Genomic DNA, 20,634 nt, shown 5'->3' on the forward strand with positions numbered 1-20,634 from the left:
CTCAGCTGGGAACCTGCTTCCCCCCTCCCCGCCTGCATCTCTGTCTGTGAAATAAATAAATGAAATCTTAAAAAAAAAAATAAAGAAAGAAGAAGAAGATATAAGGTGTCTAATTTCTTTTCGTGCTTGCTTTTCATTTATTGTATGTTTTCATTCCTTCCATTACTCACCCACTCTACTGCAATTTCCGACTCTTCTTTCTTGCGTAGTCGGGAGCCCTACTGAATTTTGTAACCAACTCAGAAGGGATTGCGCTCGGCTTCGCATCCTTGGTGAGAAAGCAGTCATTACATCCTGGGAGGCACCCTCAGATGCTGCTTTGGGCCAGTATTACCTTTGCTTCCTCCTCTTTCTTGCTTTCTACATGCCCTCTGCTTGTTCTCTCTCTCCCTCTGTATGTTCCCATCTTCCCTATGCTACTATGAAGGTTACCTTGTTCCCATTTTATTCTGTAGCGCGGGTTAGCTTGCCAGTTGGAATGACTCTTCTTCTCTGGGAGTGGCCATGGCTGGAAGGATTGCTTCACCCTGCCTTCAATCCCGTCAGTTACGCCGCGTAGGGTGGTAACACGGTCTTCTTGGGTTCTTGCAGATGTTCCCCCCACGAGTCAGGGAGTAGATCACAAGCAGGTCCAGAGAGAACTGGGAAATGTGGTACTGCACCTGCACAACCCTACCATCCTCTCTTCCTCTTCAATCGAAGTGCACTGGACAGTGAGTCATTCTTGTTGCAATATTTGATTCCAGGTTCAATAAGCAGATGGCTTCTGGGAGACCATGATATGAAAAAAATATTTATGCAGCAGATAGTTTATTATGTATGTGTGTTGCCTACTTGTCCACCAATGACAACTTTATATTGTAATTGTTTATTATGGTGCCTATGCATGGACTTTCAACAGAAAAAAGTTCACATTGTGCGTATTTTCTATTATACTACAATAGTAAACTGCGCCATTACCAAAGGAAAGAAACACACAGTATTAATTATAAATCTGTAACTTGTGATAGGATCATTATCACATGCATTTTTTGAGACTTTAGAAGTTTTCAGAGTAACATTAAACTGGCATTTAAAATCAGAAAGTTTTCTGATCCTTTTGATCTTAACATATCTGTAGATGTCTGTCACAGAGCTGCCTAAAATTTCTACATAAACCATAGAAATTAGTGTCTAATAGTATCTGTTAAGCTGAAAAGGTGACTACATTACAAAAGATAGTACTTAGTTTTTTTCATATTCTATTTTATATAAACTAGAAAACTATAGAGTGAAGCCAGATAGAATTTTTTGCATTTTGACATGTCTAATTTTTGTAATTTTAAAATAAATCAATATTTATTTGATTTAAATAAATATTTATTTATTTAAATAAAACATGCATGTTTTGTCATTTTAATAGGTGGACCAACAGTCTCAGTATATTCAAGGATATAAAATTCTTTATCGGCCATCTGGAACCAACCACGGTGAATCGGAGTGGTTAGTTTTTGAAGTGAGGACCCCAACCAAAAATAGCGTGGTTATCCCTGATCTCAGAAAGGGAGTCAACTATGAAATTAAGGCTCGTCCATTTTTTAATGAATTTCAAGGAGCAGATAGTGAAATTAAATTTGCCAAAACTTTAGAAGAAGGCAAGTATAATGAACTGTGTGATTACTGTGCATTATAGTACATGTGTTAGGTTTTTTTTAACTTAATTGAGGAAATTTTAACATTAATTGTGACATTAATTATTGTCTTGATGTTGAACATTAGATTTTGCTAAGAGAATTTGTCCAACTGGAACTGCTAAAAATCAAAATTCTGTAATGCTTGACTTGCTTTAATAGCCTGTATAAAAACGTACAACCATGAGCCGTATTTTACTTAATGGCATAGGTAGGATATAGTCAACTGCTGAGAACTAAAATTCACATTTAAAGATGAATATGTTCTCAATTTGCTTGACTTTCCATTAATTATCTTCCAACTCACTTATTGAATGTTACTTTGAGTAATGATTTATAAATACAGTGAGTAATGTTTTGGTTTGCCCAGGACTTTCTGGGATTAGCATTTTATGTTTATTCCTCATGTCCATGGCCACGGCCATGTCATGATTGGCCACCTTGACCTGAAATTTCAATCTTAGTATTTACATAGAGGTAAAAAAGCTTATACATCACAAGTATACTCTGTAAAAATAACCAGAATTTTTCCTAAAATCTGCTTATTATTTTGATTACAGAAATGATGGAATGTAGTTAACATCATGAATGATTAATATATATCTTTATACTTTGGAACATTTGTAGGGAGAACATGGGACTGAGGTTACAGGGAAGGAAGAATAAGAATTTTCCTGAGCTGTTTTGTGGAGATAATCTACATACTTTTGTTTATGGAAAGTGCATATTAACGAAAAGCTTAGCAATATTGAGGAGAAATTTAAATCAGTTGGGACTATTCAGACTTGAATGAGATACCTCTTTAAAACATATGGGTATATTGACATTTTGACATATTGACATAGATTTGACATAGTTAATACTTGACTTTACATGTTGTGTCTGCCTTGAGTGTTCTTTTATATACTCATAATGTATCCAATTTTTAAAACAATAGCACCCAGTGCCCCACCCCAGAGTGTAACTGTATCAAAGAATGAAGGAAATGGAACTGCAATTCTTGTTAGTTGGCAGCCGCCTCCAGAAGACACTCAAAATGGAATGGTCCAAGAGTATAAGGTAATGCATATATAATAATTACTGATGGACACCCTTCTCCCCCTACAAAGAAAAGCAAAAGAAAAAGCATGTCTGAATTGTGGATATTTGGCGCCATCTGCTGGTCCATGTAGCAATGTAAAATTATCTTACTACTGCACCATTTTTTCAGTAATCATGGAATAATTCTTAAGCCATTTGAAAAAAGCAATTAATTTAAAAGAAGTCATCTAGATGGTCAAAAATCCATAGGTCCATATAATTTCACACAAACAACAAGTATAAATGCCAATAAAAAAGGGATTTGTTTGTTTGTTTGTTTACCTTAAAAAAATAGCTTAAATATATTTTGCAGGATTGGGTTGCCCCATGGAATTGGCTAGGAGTCAAATACTATCAAATAGAGTTTGCTTGCCTGCTTTCCTTTTGGCACATTTGAAGTTTTGGAACTTTGGAGCTAAGTTGGAAAATTTGTTTTAATGTGCATGAAAGGTTTTTTTTTCTTGTGAAGCATGTTTTAGTCTCTAAACAAAATTTCATGTCTCAGAGGAGATTCAGTTATAAGTTTATGTATGTTTAAATGAATTTTAAAAATATAAGATGGCAAGCGACTCAATCTGGTAATTCTGATAATTATTTTGACCTGTGAAGTCATCAGCTCTAGTGACTAAATTTAGAGTCTCACATAGATTTGTTTTGAGTAAATATTTTCAGAACATGCCAAGATACAGTTAAAAACAAAGTTAGGTTCATGAAATATATCCTATCAATGATTCTGTTTTATAGGAAAGTCTTAATGGATCTATGATAAATGAGTAATTGATAGATTGAATTGGGGAAATCTCAATAGAAAATAGATTTTACGTGTCTTTTTTTCAACATGTATGTAAACACATTGCCCACTAGGAGAATTTCAACTGTAAAACATTTTTTCTCTAGATACTGTTTTATGTTTCTATGATGCCTGAGTATTTTTCTAGTTACTAGCTAAGTCGTGATACTTAATAGTTCATCTCATATATGTGAGTATTTTACACTGTCTCTGTTGATGCAAAACTGATATTAAAAAGGTGACCACATTTATCTTCTAGAGGTTAATTAGATACTAACATCAGAATCACTTGTAGATTTATCTTCCAAACATAGGTACCTGACCACCATTCTTAGAGATTCTGACCCCGTAGGTCTGATGGGGGCAGTTTGCATACTCATCAGGGTAGATCTTTCCAAGGTGATTCTGATGTGCACACTTGGTGTAAGGCTTGCCAAATAAAGACCATCAATGTTCCCTCAAGTAGCAAATTGATTTGGACAATAACCAGATATACTGAGCTTCATTTTTGGCCTAACATTATCTTAAAATGATTTTTAAAAAAACAAACTGAAAGCCTTTTCATGAAATTTATCAAAATTTTAAAAGAGTGACATTTGAAATATTTAAAATAGTGCCATGAATGTCCTGTGAATGTTCTAAGATATTTCAAATTAGATCTTCTAGTGTCATTGAGTCATTGAAAGGTAAGAGTCTCTACAATCTAAGTGTTTTCTTGTGAATTTCAAGGTTATCTCAAGACTGGGGAGTGACAGGATGCTATGGTTCTGTCCAGAAAAAAATGAACTGTTACAGAGATCTTTAAGGATTTAAAATGAGGTGATGTCTCAGCTCTCAGGCAAAATTGTGTAATGCAGCATTTTCCCCTAAGAATCAAAACTCATTTCTCTCCAGAAGAAATGCAGAAGGGTGGATTTCACTTAACTTCATGGTCAATTTAAAATAATAAAATGCCTTTCAGAACCTGATTGACTGGTACAAAATCAGTTTGTGGCTTTGGTTCAGCTGCGTAATGTAATTGGGAAAAAAAAAAAAATCACAAAGGACTCTTTATTTCCAAGTGGTCAGGACCTGGTATAGAGTCTGGCCATTTGCTAGTGTTATGCATTGAAACTATATTAAAATAATATTAACTTCCAAAGAAAAAAATGAAAGGTTATTGCTCACATGATAGGGGACACTGATACTCCTAGACTTATTTTAAATCCTATTTCCTATTACAGTTTAGACAATAGGCTACTTGAGGCTAATCCTACGTGTTGCTTGAGGACATCATAAAGAATATAGAGCATGTTTTACTACTCCCTGGACCATTGTCTTATGGTAACTGAGTCCAAATACTGTCATGCACCATATCCAACTTCTTAAACATTGCAGAAGATCACTCTATGGTTAAATAATCCTTTAGTGAAATTTAAATTAAGGATTACAGTGTAGTTCAGAAGTCTTAATTTCCTGAAAATACTTTCCTGTCATAAATATCCTTATCAAAGTTAGCGAGCTCTACAATAATTTTCTTATCGGAAGAATGTTTTTCTTTCAAGTCAAGTATGTCTTGTTATTCTTTACGATCTCATCTATGTTATCAAAGGCTAATTAATATTACCATTTAAATACAAGATTGGAGTGCTAATTTTCTCTCATGGATAATAGTATGACATGCCTCAGGTTGAGGAGATTCAAAGAAAGAGCCTAACTCCTTATTTCCAGGTTTATTTATGTATTTTTAAGTAAACTCTACATGCAGCATGGGACTCGAACTCAGGACCCCGAGATCAAGAGTTGCATGTTTTATTGACTGAGCCAGCCGGGCATCCCTGTCCAGTTTTATTTTTAATAACCTTATTTTTGAAAAGTACTTTATAGACTAAATTATTGTTCTTATCTGGGTATACACAGTATTTTTGCAAAGACCTTTTTTTCTGGCAAACAATTTCTAGGTTTAAAAAAAAAAAAAACCTGCTGATTTGGGCTGATAGGAGCCTGTTTCTTTGAGCAAAGATTTGTAGACTTTCCTAATAGACTCCTTGAGCAGTATATGAGAAAATTCATAGCGGTCTTAAAGGTACTGCTAACCCAAGGTTGGAATGGAAGAGCCTGCTCAGAACTAGATCCTCGGGAAAAATGACTTCTGCCACATCCTACATCAGGTCCGTGAAAAGTCTGAACTTGGTCTAAAACCGAAATACCATGTTGATCTTTGCATTAACTTACATAATTTACCAGTTTCAACTTCCTCGTGCTCTTCTTACAGGTTTGGTGTCTAGGCAATGAGACTCGCTATCATATAAACAAGACGGTGGATGGTTCCACCTTTTCTGTGGTCATTCCTTCTCTGGTTCCCGGGATCCGCTACAGCGTGGAGGTGGCCGCCAGCACCGGGGCAGGGGCTGGGGTGAAGAGCGAGCCACAGTTCATCCAACTAGGTGAGATCCCCGCTCTGGTTTGCAGTCCATCCCCTTCTTGGCTTTTGGAAAGAAAATGACAAAAATGATAACATTAGCTTTATTTCATATATAGGTGTAATAGAGTGTATAAAATATATCTACGCCCTATTATATAAATATATGTTATAATTATATAAATACATAATATATATCACAACTAAACTGAAACTTAGCCAAGCACACATTTTAAATTATATTTCAAGCAAACGTTGTCCGCATTCACTGTCATCCTAATTCCATCCTATTGAATTTTCTTTTCCTTTTTTTTTTTTTGTTTTTTCAACAAATACTATTAATTGAACATCAAGGATACCTCCGTGAACAAGAAAGACAGTCTGAAACTTCATAGAATTTAGATTTATTTGTATTAAAAAAAAAACTTCCTTGAAAAACTTAAACTAGGTATTAGAAGCTTAAACAATATACAATTTATATTTACCACTCTGGTGTCTATTTAAAACTGTAATTGCTTTTTTAAAAATTTATTTATTTATTTATTTATTTGTTTGTTTGTTTATTTGACAGAGATCACAAGTAGGCAGAGAGAGAGGGGGAAGCAGGCTCCCTGCTGAGCAGAGAGCCCAATGCGGGGCTCGATGCGGGACTCAATCCCAGGACCCTGAGATCATGACCCGAGCCAAAAGCAGAGGTTTAACCCACTGAGCCACCCAGGTGGCTCAAAGCTGTAATTGCTTTTCATAAGAAAAGATAGATTTCAATGTCCAAGAGAATTGGGATGCGGTTATATGCTAATTACTTAGAAAGGTAAATACCATGTGTGCTTCAGAAGTGGTTAGAGGAATTAGGAAAAACATTTAGAAAAAAACTGACAGAGAAGCCTTGTTATTACAGTTTCCTATAGGGAATGTGGCATGAATATGAAATACAAATTAGTAAGTGGTTACTGGTAAAATCTAAAGCAAACAACAACAAAAACAATTATAAATGGAAAGGGGAGAGAAGAGCTTTGCTATCAAGAGATTGCATTTAAAATACGAACAATGCTGCATGTAGAGCCGGCTTTGGTTTATTCCTTTCAGATCGGAAGTTAAGCATTAGTAAGATTTTATTCAGGAGAAGGATCAGTTATATGCATTTTTATACAAGTACAAAGTATTGTTGCATTTGGTTGATAATTGAGGACATCCTAGAAATTATTTCAAAACAAAATTGAGAAACATTTGGCTTTGAATAAACTTTATTGCTGTATAAACTTTTCACTCAGTCTGGACATTCCTATCTATGTTGTGTTGTTAAGACCGAGCTATCTGCTCTAACTGATGTCTTTGCCGAATCTCTGTGGTATAACATGATAAATTTCACCTGGAATGCCGTGATCGTGGGGCAGGACTCAGTTCCATGTGGACATGGTCACGGGCTGGTGAGGCTTACCTTTTTAACATGGAGCTTTCAAGGCTGACCCAGGCCAGCAGAAAGAAGGAAAAGAAACCCGCAGTGTGGGGGAGGATTGAATGGTGCAGGTCTAGGATTCGTATGCATCTCTGCTGGGCAGAACTCTCGTGGGATTTCCAATGGATGAATGGGAACACTGCCAACGAAGTCACTGGCTAGGGAGTTACCTCCTGAAAACTCCATCATGTAACAGTAACATTCAAACCTTTAGAGGACAGCTTGCACTATCGCTACAGCCATGGTCCAGAATTTGATCTGGGGATTATCTTTTTAAACAGTGCTTACATATGCAACTTTTAAGCAAAAGTCCTCTCGTGGTTTATTTCAAGTTCCTTTATTACAAAATTACAAAATACAGAACTATGTAAAAGAATTGCTTGATGCATCTGTTACAGCACTCGGTTGGACCTGGAGTCTAAATACAGACCTTTTACTCAAAGAGTTGCCCAGTTTTATGAAACCATCAGTATTAACTTATTAAAATTGATATTATAGGTTATAATGTGATGATCATTTACCTATTTTTATAACATAGGACTTTCGTCCTTTCTCAAAGATGTGTTGGAAAAGGACCCTGTGTAATTTTATTTATTTAAGATTTAAATCAGGGGATTTAAGGGTCAAATTGGTTTTCTTGACATTATAAATGTGTTCCAGTTTTCCATATCTTAATATAGGCTCAGCTGCAGGGAGGCAGACTGAGATGCAGAGTGGCTGCTTTAATTCATTAGTCACACCACACTTTTTTCTGTTAAGCCCATCTGGTCGCCTGCATGGAACCTCTCCTGCCTGTCTCCATAAAATCTGAAGCTACCCAACTTAACCTTGCACAAACAGCCATGAAATCTATAAACTTAGGAGATGCAAAGAGTGTATCAGGGGGAAAAAAAAAAAAAAAAAAAGAATAGGTCTGCTTGAACTCTCAGAAGATGAAGTGCTTTTAGGAAAACCATAGATAAAAGAGCCTGGAACATGGAATAAAACTTTCCATCAACCAACCGTTGAAGGCAGGTGACAGAGACAGTTTATAAAAATAGGTTTTTCAGCCTTGACCCTCCATAGAATAAAATCTGGAATTCTTTTAAAGAAAAAAAAAGTAATAAAACACATGCACATGTGTGCGTGTACACACACACGCACACACACACACGCACACACACACAGGAGTAGCAATGTAGCTACCATTATACATTGATGGGGTGCGGAATCTTCCCAAGGTGGTTTCCTTAGCCATGGAATGATGCTTATTTTCCTGCCATTGTCTTATTGGGGCACCATATCATTTAATAAAAAAAAAAAAATCTGTAGAATTTTCTTCTGTTTGAGAAATGTTCTTCATATATAATAAGCTATACCAATTATTTTTTCTGGGGGGAAAAAAAGGAATTTTGGACTGGAACGAATGTTTCTATTTTAAAACAGATGATGAGCAGCACATTTTCAGAGTCCAGTAAAATTAGACGACTGTAAGAAAGCACCATTCCTAATAGCATGGGTGAGCACCTTCTCATTTCACCACATGTTGTGGGGGCAGAACATTGAAACCACAGGCACTAATGGGACTTGTGCCCACTGGGCATCCTCAGTGCCAACAAAGTAGGATATTGCTTTGATCACAGAACAAGGGTTTGTACTTTTCTCCAAACATTGCTGGCGGCTCCGTATGACTTGTTGAAATGGTGGACTTAAAAAAAGAATCTCTTAGTAGGTTTAAACATAAAAAAGGAAATTTACATTGCCAGAAATTCCATCAATTTTAAATTACCGAGTCAGAAGAACAGAAAACATGAGCCTTTTCGACTATTTGTAACACTGGATAGTTCTTGTCCGTATTTAATGTTCTTGGGTCTATTGCTGGTCATGGCTGTTGTTTGAGAAGAAAGAGATTACTCAAAAACAAACAATCAGACTTTGGGGCTGGTTCAGTTAGTATAGCATCCGACTCTTGATCTTGGGATCGTGAGCTCAAGCCCCACTTTGGGTGTAGAGATTACTTTTAAAAGAAAAAAAGAAAGATTATTCATAGTTATCTCAGTGGTAACATGATCTTAAATTTTCTTTAGTTTTATGTTATACTAAATATAGACCCTGTGATGGGCATCTGGATGGCTCGGTCTGTTAAGCGGCTGCCTTTGGCTCAGGTCATGATCGCAGGGTCCTGGGATAGAACCCTGCATCGAGTTCCCTGTTCGGCCAGGGTTCTGCTTCTCCCTCTCCGTCTGCCTGCTGCTCTGCCTGCTTGTGCTCGCGCTCTCTCTGTCAAATAAATAAATAAAATTTAAAAAAAAATTGTATAGACCCCATGAACATAGGCTCAGATAATGTGTTTCTAAGACATTTTAGAGTCTTATAATATAGTCATGTAGTTGGGGGATTCGGGGAGGAGGAAAACACACCCTTTTTTTCAATATCTACCTTAAGTGGGAAATTACATTTTATTTATTATCATTTTAGAACATGTAATTGAAAAGTCTGAGAAAGTTCATGTCTTTTCTATACAACTTATTTGCTACCCCTTATTTATAGACTCCTGTTCAAGCATTTGTGTTTAGTGTTTAGAATTGTAATTTTGTATTTATCTGTTAGCTCTGTCCTCTGAAACTTAATCTAAGCAATGAAGAGTTCCATGGAGTAAAAAAAAAAAAAAAAAATAGAACCTGTGTGTCATTGTCGTATTTTTAAACACATTCCACAAAATTATTGTGTCCTGTTTGTTTTGAATTAAAATAGAATGACTGTAATTTTGCTGAAAATCTCATGGACTATTTTAATTGGCAAGGGTGGATGTCACGGAATGAAAGAAATGATTGTCTAAAAATTCAAAAAATAATGATAGCCATATTCTTCTTTTTTTTTTAAGATTTTATTTATTTATTTGACAGACAGAAGTCACAAGTAGACAGAGAGAGAGGAGGAAGCAGGCTCCCTGCTGAGCAGAGAGCCCGACGCAGGGTTGGATCCCAGGACCCTGGGACCATGACCTGAGTCGAAGGCAGAGGCTTTAACTCACTGAGCCACCCAGGTGCCCCTGGTTGCCATTTTCTATGAGACAAGCATGCATTCATGAGGTCGCCGAGTTTTCGACCCATATTAATCCCAAGATGGCTTTTCAGATTCCCACGGAAACCCGGTGTCGCCTGAAGACCAAGTCAGCCTTGCTCAGCAGATCTCCGACGTGGTGAAGCAGCCCGCGTTCATCGCAGGCATCGGGGCCGCCTGCTGGATCATCCTCATGGTCTTCAGCATCTGGCTCTATCGACACCGAAAGAAGAGAAACGGACTGGCGAGTACTTATGCGGGTATCCGGAAAGGTATTAGCTTTCCTGAGTTTTTCCATTTTTTTAATATGTTTCGGTAACTCCTGATTTGAATCTGTGGCTCCCAACGATTCATGGTTATCCATCTGCTATATTAAATTATTGTAATATGTAAAGATTTTCAAAAGTGCTTTTAGGGTGATCTAGATAAGGATAAGGATTCCTCTCAAACAGCAAGGCTTCGACAGGGCTTATCTGTTTGAGGCTCAGTTCCTTGAAACTATGTTTCACGAAGGTAGGTCTCCCCTTGGTCGTTACACCATCTCGTGTGCCCTTTGGGAAGTACTTCATGGCTTTAGATTCTCAAAGAAATTCTTTAATGTCCTTGTCACAGGAATTGTAAATACCAGCTTCACACGGTCTCACACAGCTTTTACGGGAGTGTGGCTGCCTTTGTGATGCCAGAGATTATTTATAAAATAATTATTTCATGAGCATTTCTGATTAGTTATAAGGTAATCATTCCTTAGTGAATATGGAATGCCCAACTAGATGATGCACCTCCACATGCAGAGAGGAGGGTTAGTCCTTTTTTGATTGTTGTATTTAAGGTCACGGAGTTGAGTGTGTATTTACTGTTAATCCCTGATGGGGCTTTCCTCACAAGTGTGTCTATAGTGTTAGAAGAGAAAGTTTGCTTGATTGCAGTTATTTACAATTTTATGGACGAGCCTAGTGTGCCAAGGTCCGCAGACATTCCCTGCCTCCACCTCCCCAACAAACACACGAATCAGTTCAGGGCCACTGATAAGCACTACTACTACTTAGGACTCTTAGGAGAGTCCTAAGTTATTTCTTTTGTCCAACAAGTTATCTAGAGTGCTCCTTTTTGGTACAATTATACAGTCACCATAGTACTTTTGCTTGGCTGGAAAACAGGTTTTTTTTGTTGTTTTTTTTTTTTTTTTTAAGATTTTGTTTATTTATTTGACAGAGATCACAAATAGGCAGAGAGCAGGGAGAGAGAGAGAGGGGCGGGGGAAAGCGGGCTGCCTGCTGAGCAGAGAGCCTGATGCGGGGCTCCATCCCCAGACCCTGGGATCATGACCTGAACCAAAGGCAGAGGCTTTAACCCACTGAGCCACCCAGGCGCCCCTGGAAAACAGACTTAAAGAGAACTACCAATGAACACATCCCTCTCACACTATCACTGGCCCTTTAAAAACAAAAGTCTACCTATCCTCTAAAGATTTTATTTATTTTAGAGAGAGAGAGTAGAGCATGGAAGTTAGTGTGCCCTAGCAGGGAGAGGGGCAGAGAGAGAGGGAAGCTCAAACAGACTCCATGCTGAGCAAGGACCCAGACATGGGGCTCAATCCCATGACCCTGAAATCATGACCTGAGCTGAAATCAAGAGTCAGCGCTTAACCGACTGAGCCACGTAGGTGCCCCAAGTCTACATATTTCTTTTTTTATTTCCCCCTCAAATCTACATATTTTCTAAGCAAACATTTCCTATATGTCTTGGCCAAGCCCTTTCTCGAATCCGTTATATGACAAAGTCAGAACTTGCAGCGCTAGCCAAAATTTTTCTCAATGAGTTCTATTGACTGTCCCTACAAACTTACAAAACAGCCTGGGACCACGGTCTAAAATATTTGTGCTGTCAGTCACAGGGGTCTTGGCAAAAAGGAGTCAACGCAAATTCATCACCCATGTGGTAAAAATACAGGAATGTGCCTCTCTACTGTGGACATGCAGCCGTCCCTTCATGTACATGCATACATTTCCTGTGGCATGAGCATCCTTAAAAATCTTTTTTGCAGATATGCGTTCTGTCTAGAGATGAAGCAAAATGTCAGTGTCCCTCTAGCCTGTGAAATGGAAAACAAGGGCGAGGAGGTGACTGCCAGGAGAGCTGGGGCTCATTATGTCCCCAGAGTAGAACAATGTCAGGCACATGTGGGACCGTCTACAACCTTTGACTTAAATCCAGTGCAGGGAAGGGGCTTGTGGGTGTCCCTGTGTCACGGAGCGGGGGAGGGGCAGGGTGAGTTGGGAGCTGCATTTTGAAATTGACTTTGAAGAGGAAAAGTGACTAATTAACGTAGATTTGTAGAGACTCTCGAATGCTCCAGGAATCTTGTATTTCTTGGTGCCGTGAGGGGCTGCAGCTGCGTAGTTATAACAATTTAATGCTCTATAGTGTCTTGAAATCTGAATGTGTGACATGAAACACCCTTCCTTTCTGAAATGCCTTTTCTTTCACTAATGGACTATAAGCATGCTGGCGAAGGCCTGTGAGCTCTTTGTGCGAAACCTATGAAACTAATACCATTGTCCTTTTAACTAGCTTGTGTTTAAGCAGAAATCATAGAACATAATTACAAATGTAATTGGTGAGCACTTGCTTCTGCTTTCCTCACTTTGCCTCGCTGGCAATTTTTCATAATTCTGTTTCCATCCAATTAAAAAAATAAAAAGTGACTCCCCCAAAACCTTAAATTGTCTATGCCAGAAACAATGCCAGTAATTATATATTAAAAAAAAAATGAAATGAAAGATTTTAAAGAAATAGATATAAAAGACCCTCTTGACCTTTAAACCATCAAACCAGTGTGTGACTTTGGGTAATAGTGAGTGTTATTAGCCTTCCCCCTTCCCCCACCACGTGTACCCATAGATAGACTCTCCACTAGAATACTCAGGATCCCTCTCCACGAATGTCCACACAGTGCACCAGCATCGCTGGGTAAAAAGAGATGATTCCATTATTGGAAGCTTTGAAAATTAAATCATTCTTTGGTGTACAAGCCATTAAAAATTTCATTTAGAGGGAGCTCTTTTCGTGTCTTCTGCAGTGATTTTAACGGGCTAGCAGTTAGCTAGGAGGACTGACAAGGACCTTTCATATTTTTTCTCTTTTCCTTATGTCCTTGTGATTGCAAAGGAATGTTCAGGCGCTCTGTTCTTGCTCGAATAGCTTTACTTTTACATGTGCCTTTTTATTGATTTATTTATTTATGAAGACTTGTTACTATAACTTGGAATTTTTTTTTAAATCTTTTTTTTTTTTTTTTAAAGATTTTATTTATTTATCAGAGAGAGAGAGGGGGAGAGAGCGAGCACAGGTCGACAGAATGGCAGGCAGAGGCAGAGGGAGAAGCAGGCTCCCTGCTGAGCAAGGAGCCCGACGTGGGACTCGATCCCAGGACTTGTGGCTGAGTTACGTCAAAGCTCTGGAAAGACCTAACTGAAAGGAAACACAATAGAGTTCTTGAGACAGGGAGGGGGCCTGCTGCGCTGCCAGGGAAAGCCAGTGTATCAGTTGGGCACACGCGGCACTGAAGTTTTTGTCCGTGTTCCTTCTAGTGTGCTCAACGATGGTTTGGTGGCAAGTGACCATCACACCGCATTGTCCAGCATGGCAGTGTGGAGCCCCAAGGGCTCTAGTCCTAAAGTAAATGTCTTGGAGACATTCCAGGGTGCCGTGGAAAATACATTTTTGGCAGCTTGTTGATCCACGATACGTGATCAGTAGTCCAGTTTGTGAGTATTAAGGATTTCTTAAACGCCAACTTGAGTCTTCCAGGGAGCAGAGAAGATTCCCCGGCTTTCCGGACCAGGGGAAATGTTTACTTGAAATTAACGTGAAGGGCTTGCAAAATAAGTCAGCCTCCTCCCACCGTGAAATGACATGGAAACGGACTGCGGTGTATTCAACACCCAGGAATGGGAGGAGATAGGAAAACACCCCGCGCGGGGGTGGGGGTGGGGGTGGCGAGCTTGCCACTTTTAAGGTCTGTGTTTCCATTTCAGGCCTTATTGATTCGATCACGATTTATAACTGCAGAGTGAGGGTTTTCCGTAGGGTGTTACCGTTCTATTGTTTAGCTTCTAGTGTGACATTTAAAAACTGCACAGCCTACCCGGAGAATGCTTCTTGTCGTAAACTATAATGGAAAAATTAAAGTTTAAAACTCCCCATTTTTTTCCAGTCCATTCACAAATTTCTATAATGATAAAAACCTAGTATTACACTGTTTCTAGGATAAGGTGTCAGGCATTTCTCAGCAGTGAAACAGTTCGGTTTTATGGTTGCCTTTGGTCCAGGTGTTTCTTTCCTTCTTTCTTCCGTCCCTCCCTCCCTTCCTGTGTTCCTTTCTTCCTTCCTTTTTTCGTTCTTTCTTTCCTTCCCTCTTTCATTCTCTCCTCCCTTCCTTCCTGTCTCTGACTCTCTTTCTCTGAATGATGAATACTTAAGCGCACCTATTAGTCCACGTTAATCAGCCTTTACTTTCAGAGCTCTAGATAAGGTTCAAGCGAGACCCTGATAGTATTTGAGCCTCCGTCAGCCAATGTTTGGAGATGATTAATCGCAGAGGATTCCCGTCTGTCCTAAGGCCGGGAGCGCCATCTCTGGGACCCAACTTAGCAGGGTCATTCCCAGGCTAACCCAGCACGACTCCCACGCCAGACACTTCAGAATGGGACCTGTAGAGACAAGCCCCTTCCTTTCACCTCAGATTTGGTGTTACTCCTCTATCAGAGTGTCAGAACTCCTGGCTTAGTTATTTACATTTGTTTTATGTTCCGCTGTCTGCTTGATTTATACTAATGTGATATGTTCCCTTTCTCTCTTCAGCTTAATAACTGGTTTATATTTTGTTTTGATTTTTCAGTCCCGTCTTTTACCTTCACACCAACAGGTATATATTTGCACTTACCCTCCTCCTCTTCTTTGTCAGTTTGGCATGTGTTGTACTGTTGTGTTTCTGTTTTTGTTTCGTTTTCTGAAGTTAGTTGGGGAGAAGGACTTAAGACGGAATGCAATACTTCATTCACTCACGTCAGGCGTGCATGTGAAGTAGAAATGGTTGGTGATGCTTTCCCCCGCCATGTAATACAGTTATGTGTTCACGACCCCACGCTGCCTCCTGGCCTGGCGCGCACGTGTCTCGTTAGATAGACGCTCCGTTTCCACCCTCGGCATGATTTAACATGCTAATGATCTTATTGATTATTTCCTACTTGGCAGTCCATTTTTTTCCCCCTTAACGTAAGCGTTCACGTTTCCCAATGAAAATTTCTCTCCCTTGCAACGCTCTGTCCATAGAATCAACGTTTTTGAAGGGGAATGAAAATATCCAACACATGGGAAAGATAAAACTTTGTATTTTCCCAAAGTCAGAATCCTAATATTTTGTTCTATTAGATTTCTTTCAAAGTGGGTCCTCTTCCTTCACATCACCTTTAATATCCGATGTACCTGAAGTCTTGCCTCCTCGGTTTTAATCCAGTTATTGTAACCACTGGAAGCAGTTATCTCTCCTTAACACACTCCCTGTTTGGAGTTCTTCTAAGTAGCAGAATTTGGCAGGTTTTAGAAACCTATTTCTTCTTAGAAAATGTGTCTGTATTTACAGAAAAGCTAATCTTCTTAACCCCTTGCCTAACTGTGTGCAAATCTTTATTTGTTATTGGTAAATTTTTACACCCATAATTCATTAGGCTGAGAATGCTTTCAAGAGCATTTAAATGTATTGTTACTATATATACACACGTCTGGTGAAAATATAATGGGAGGGGGTTCTGTAAGCCACAATAAAAAAAATTAAGTCATATTAATTAATGGCATACTTCTGTGTGTAGAGGGAGAGAAGGTTTACTTTAACGTTTATCTTTGTCTTACTGGTATTCATACTTCTGGGACAATAGTCTTGCCATTTTTTCCTCAAATTTAAAATTTGAATTATATATGTATAAATCATGCAATTATAGGCTCTAATAACAAATTCAAAATAGAAAACTATGGGAATGCAAATGTAACAATGTGTAATATATTTAATAAGAGTGTATTCAAATTTGCTTTTACTTAGTTCTCAACCTTATTGGCACATTAAGACAATAAGGGTAACATATTTAATTCTATATAATCCTAAAAAAAACTAGCTGAATTGGAAACCTGTCACTTTCTGTGATGGTTTTGCAATGCTTCTCAGTAGAAGGTGAGAAAGTATTCCATTTTAGAAAGATACTGGTGGATGTAATAACTTTCAATTTTATAAATGTAAACATGTCTATTAATTGTTTCTTTTTCTTTTTTCTTTGTTTTTGTTTTCTTTTTTTGTTTTTGTTTTTGTTTTTTTATTTGTAACATTCTAGTAACTTATCAGAGAGGAGGTGAAGCTGTGAGCAGTGGAGGGAGGTAATTATCCTGCTTCTTTTGTAGATCCTAAAGGGAATTCCAGGTATCTCATCTTGTCTTCCTCAATGACGTCACTTTCTTTGCATACAAGGTGTAAGGATGAAATGTGTTCCAATCTTTTAGAAATACTGTAGAACCGAGATTGTTTGTACGCCAATGCCATGGACGGAAGCCGTTGCATCTTAGCGAATGAACACCAGAGGGCGCACTTTAACCGGGAAAGACAAACTTTGCTGCTTTAGCCGATGATTAAAAGGAGTTCAAGTAATTAAGCAATGGCATTTATGAAGATTAAGAAATATAGCTAGTTAACAGATACCATCAAAGAAAAAGTATTCATTTGAAAATCCGCTGAACACAGCATTTGCTCATAAGTTGTAGGTTAGGTTTGTTTGTTCTTGTGAATTCCGCTCTCCTTTTATAGGGGACTGTGTTGAAATACAAATACAACAAGAAACCTAGGTTAATACAGAGCTTTTCTTTTCTGTTTAATTAAAATGCACCTCAATCCTACATGTATTATTTGTTGTAATTATGATTCAGTGAACTTTAATATATTAACAGAGAAATCACAAATTGATGTGACAGGCAGCGTAAAAGAGCTGAAAAAAGGGGCACCTGGGTGGCTCAGCGGGTTAAAGCCTCTGCCTTCAGCTCAGGTCATGATCCCAGGGTCCTGGGATTGAGCCCCACATCAGGCGCTCTGCTCAGCGGGCAGCCTGCTTACTCCTCTCTCTCTGCCTGCCTCTCTGCCTACTTGTGATCTCTGTCTGTCAAATAAATAAATAAATAAAATCTTAAAAAAAAAAAAAAAAAAGAGCTGAAAAAAGGTATATGTTACAGGAGCCAAGCTTCTGGATTTTCTATAATAAGATGATGTTTTTCCCCTCAAACCAGCAACATCTAGCTTAAAGTAGAAGAACAAAAAACTTGCAATCAAAACCATTTTCTAATTCGAATTCGATTAGCTTACTGAGTGTTATGCTTTGCCTAGCTGGATCGGATCTTTGCAACTGGAAAAGACAAAAATGAGGCAGGTTTTATTTCTGAGTCCAAGGAGCATGCCCTACTGGGAACAATGACTGAATTTAGCATATGGCAAAGAGTGATTTTAAGAAAGTGTTGACCACCACGCCTGTACGAATATGGCAACAAGCAGTGATGTTTCCTTCCTGGGACCGGCGCTAGCTTACGGTTTTCATACCTGAGAAACCAAGCCAGCCACGGGATGACCCAAAAGCTGGGGAGGTCTTCACAAGGAATAAATTCACTTGATTCAGACTGTTTTTTTGTCTCCAGGGACATTCCTTTGAAATGATAGCCCAGATATTCATGAAATAGCCCTCATGTCCGAATTCAGCATAGCCCATGAAGCCAGCCACCTGTAGGGTGTTGGGGGTCCAGTCCCCACCTCTGAGGGCCTCAGCCTCCAATCCACTGCATCAGCCCACCTGCCACTCGCCAGTATTAGGTTCTCCTATGGGCCCTAAATCCATCAACCTGGAATATGCTCCCCCGTCCCCTGTGGGTTTGCTGAGCGTCCCCTGCTGTGTCCTCCAGGATCTTTGTGTGCTGTGTAAATATCACGGTTAAGCACCTAGCGTGAGGTAATGGAGTTATCTTTTGTTTATATCAGGTATCAGGAAATTATGGCTCCTGGGCCAAGTCCAGTCTGCCACCTGTCTTGTCTATAAAGTTTTATAAGGATACAACCCAGACTTGGTGGTTAACGTATTGTCCGTGATTGCTTTCCCACCACGGTGGCAGGGCTGAGTCGCTGCAACCAAAAATATGATAAAGGAGGAGGCTAGAAATCTTTTCTAGTCCACAAAATGGGGAATTTAACCATTCCCAGGAGAGGGGACATGAGGATTGTGACAAGCAAAGAGACCTCTTCCTAACCTAGAAAAGGCAAAAGACTTGGCAAACAATCCAGGAGAGGACCAGGGAAGCAGGATTAAGTGGCTCTTCCCATCCCTTTGTTTTCCGTACCTCAGACATCCCTGTCCAAAAACCCTGCTTAACATCCAAACCACAGCGTAGACTTGGGAATAACCGAGACGTTCTGAAGAAAGGAGTGAGAAAATCAGACCTGAGAGAACGCCAGTAGATCATTTCCTCACAGTGGAAGATGACAAGGAAACAGAGCTCAGGCTTTGCTTCGCTCTGAAATACTGTCCACTCTCAAATCTCTCCCTTGCTCCTTTCTGGATGTCCGAGCTCTTTCAGGCTATGAATTAAAGGAAGGAGGAGATAGTTTCTAGGCAACCCTTACTTCCAGCCTCCTTACTATTTTCTCCAGCCCTGGGACCCTCTAGTATTTTATTTTGTGGTTTAGGATTTCAGATGGGTTTTTTGTTTTGTTTTGTTTGAGTGAGTGAGTGAGTGAGTGAATAGAGTATCTGCCGTAGGAGGAGCCGAGGAAATGGAAGTAATCACTACATAGTTATTTAAATGCAGTGTCCTCTTTTCCTTTGTGGCACAAATTTATCCCCTTAATAGGAACTGGAAGAAAAGTTTGGGTTTTCTGAGCCCGGCTGTCTTCTTTTCCCTGATAATACTGTCTTTGAAGAGACAAAGAAGAAATAAGCAAAACTCAGATATATCAGTATGAAAATTCAGCCTCTAATATTATATGGTAAAAAGATATATTTTAGACACCTGTTGACTACTGTAACCAGCACTGAGTTTGACCTCTGCTTAATTTCTTATTGTTGGGCAGCTAAATCTGTCTCGTACACACTAGATCATCTTAAACGCAGAAAAATAGCCTATGAGATCGGTAGTTTAAAAAAGCCCCTAATATCTTTATCAGGGTAGCTGCATATGACCTTGACTTCCTCAGAGACTTATAAAATATACACATGACATTTTAAGATTCATTATGGGTCAATAACGTATGGTTCACCTTCTTCCCCAAATAATTAGTATTCCAAATACAAGCCTAAACCAAAGCCAGGATGTGAATTGTTAATCTTACTTCCTGTTGGAAATCACCCACCCCTATGGAAAGTCCTTTGAGCTTGTGATATCAAAACACTCACTTTCAAAGTGCTTTTGGAGAGAATCATGGTAGCATAAAAATATTGTCTGTTCCTTTTGAAGCATGTAAGTCGGACTGAAAAATTTCCACTTGACCCCTCCTTTAGACCCATCATATCTCCACAGCGTCAAATATGGAAATTTATTTTCAGTAACTTCTATAGTGATATCACACTGGGTTTAAGTTCAAGAGGAAATAAAATAAGGAAAGCTAAAGATGACTAGATGCAGAATTTCTCTAACCAACATCTATACAGAGACTCCAGACTCTGGGATGCAGCTTGCATTTAAATGTTTTCAATTTCAATGGTTCGGCAAATTGGCTCTTCAAAGCATGGTTTTATAAACAACGTTAGTAACAAATTTGCTCAGTTTTAACAGCGTTATTCTGAATTTTGAGACAGCAGACACTTCCCCCAACTCCTTCTTTTATATGAATGCTTAATGACGGTAGGAGATTTCAGCACTCCCTGATATGTATGTTGATAGCATCCTGGATTCCAGTGTGGATTCCAGAGCTGGAGAATTTGGGCTTGAATCCCAGCCTCTCTCATTCCTTCCCTTTGTGTAGCTAACATTTTGTCTGAGGTTTCCTCACCTAAAATCTGCAAATAGTGGTAACTACTTGTGGGATGGTTCAAGAGTTAAGTGAGTTGATACAGGTAAAGAACTCAGAACAGTGCCTCACACGTCAGCAAAAACTAAATACTCATCTTTTTTTATTTTT

General features: G+C 38.8%; 1 protein-coding gene across 9 annotated transcripts in view; it reads left to right on the forward strand.

Annotated features, from left to right (window-relative positions):
- Positions 1-20,634, forward strand: part of ROBO1 (roundabout guidance receptor 1) — a 1,179,537-nt gene that overhangs the window by 1,117,342 nt on the left and 41,561 nt on the right. For 6 of the 9 annotated variants that reach the window (XM_032352245.1, XM_032352293.1, XM_032352263.1 and 3 more), the window contains 7 exons: positions 592-713; positions 1,403-1,634; positions 2,608-2,729; positions 5,795-5,966; positions 10,514-10,711; positions 15,340-15,366; positions 16,823-16,865. In XM_032352245.1, coding sequence (XP_032208136.1) covers positions 592-713; positions 1,403-1,634; positions 2,608-2,729; positions 5,795-5,966; positions 10,514-10,711; positions 15,340-15,366; positions 16,823-16,865 — 916 coding nt within the window. The remainder of the gene's footprint in view (positions 1-591; positions 714-1,402; positions 1,635-2,607; positions 2,730-5,794; positions 5,967-10,513; positions 10,712-15,339; positions 15,367-16,822; positions 16,866-20,634) is intronic. The other 3 variants (XM_032352267.1, XM_032352285.1, XM_032352296.1) reach the window with 1 other exon arrangement.

Source organism: Mustela erminea, chromosome 1 (genome assembly GCF_009829155.1).
Source record: "Mustela erminea isolate mMusErm1 chromosome 1, mMusErm1.Pri, whole genome shotgun sequence".
In the NCBI taxonomy this organism is placed as follows: Eukaryota; Metazoa; Chordata; class Mammalia; order Carnivora; family Mustelidae; genus Mustela; species Mustela erminea.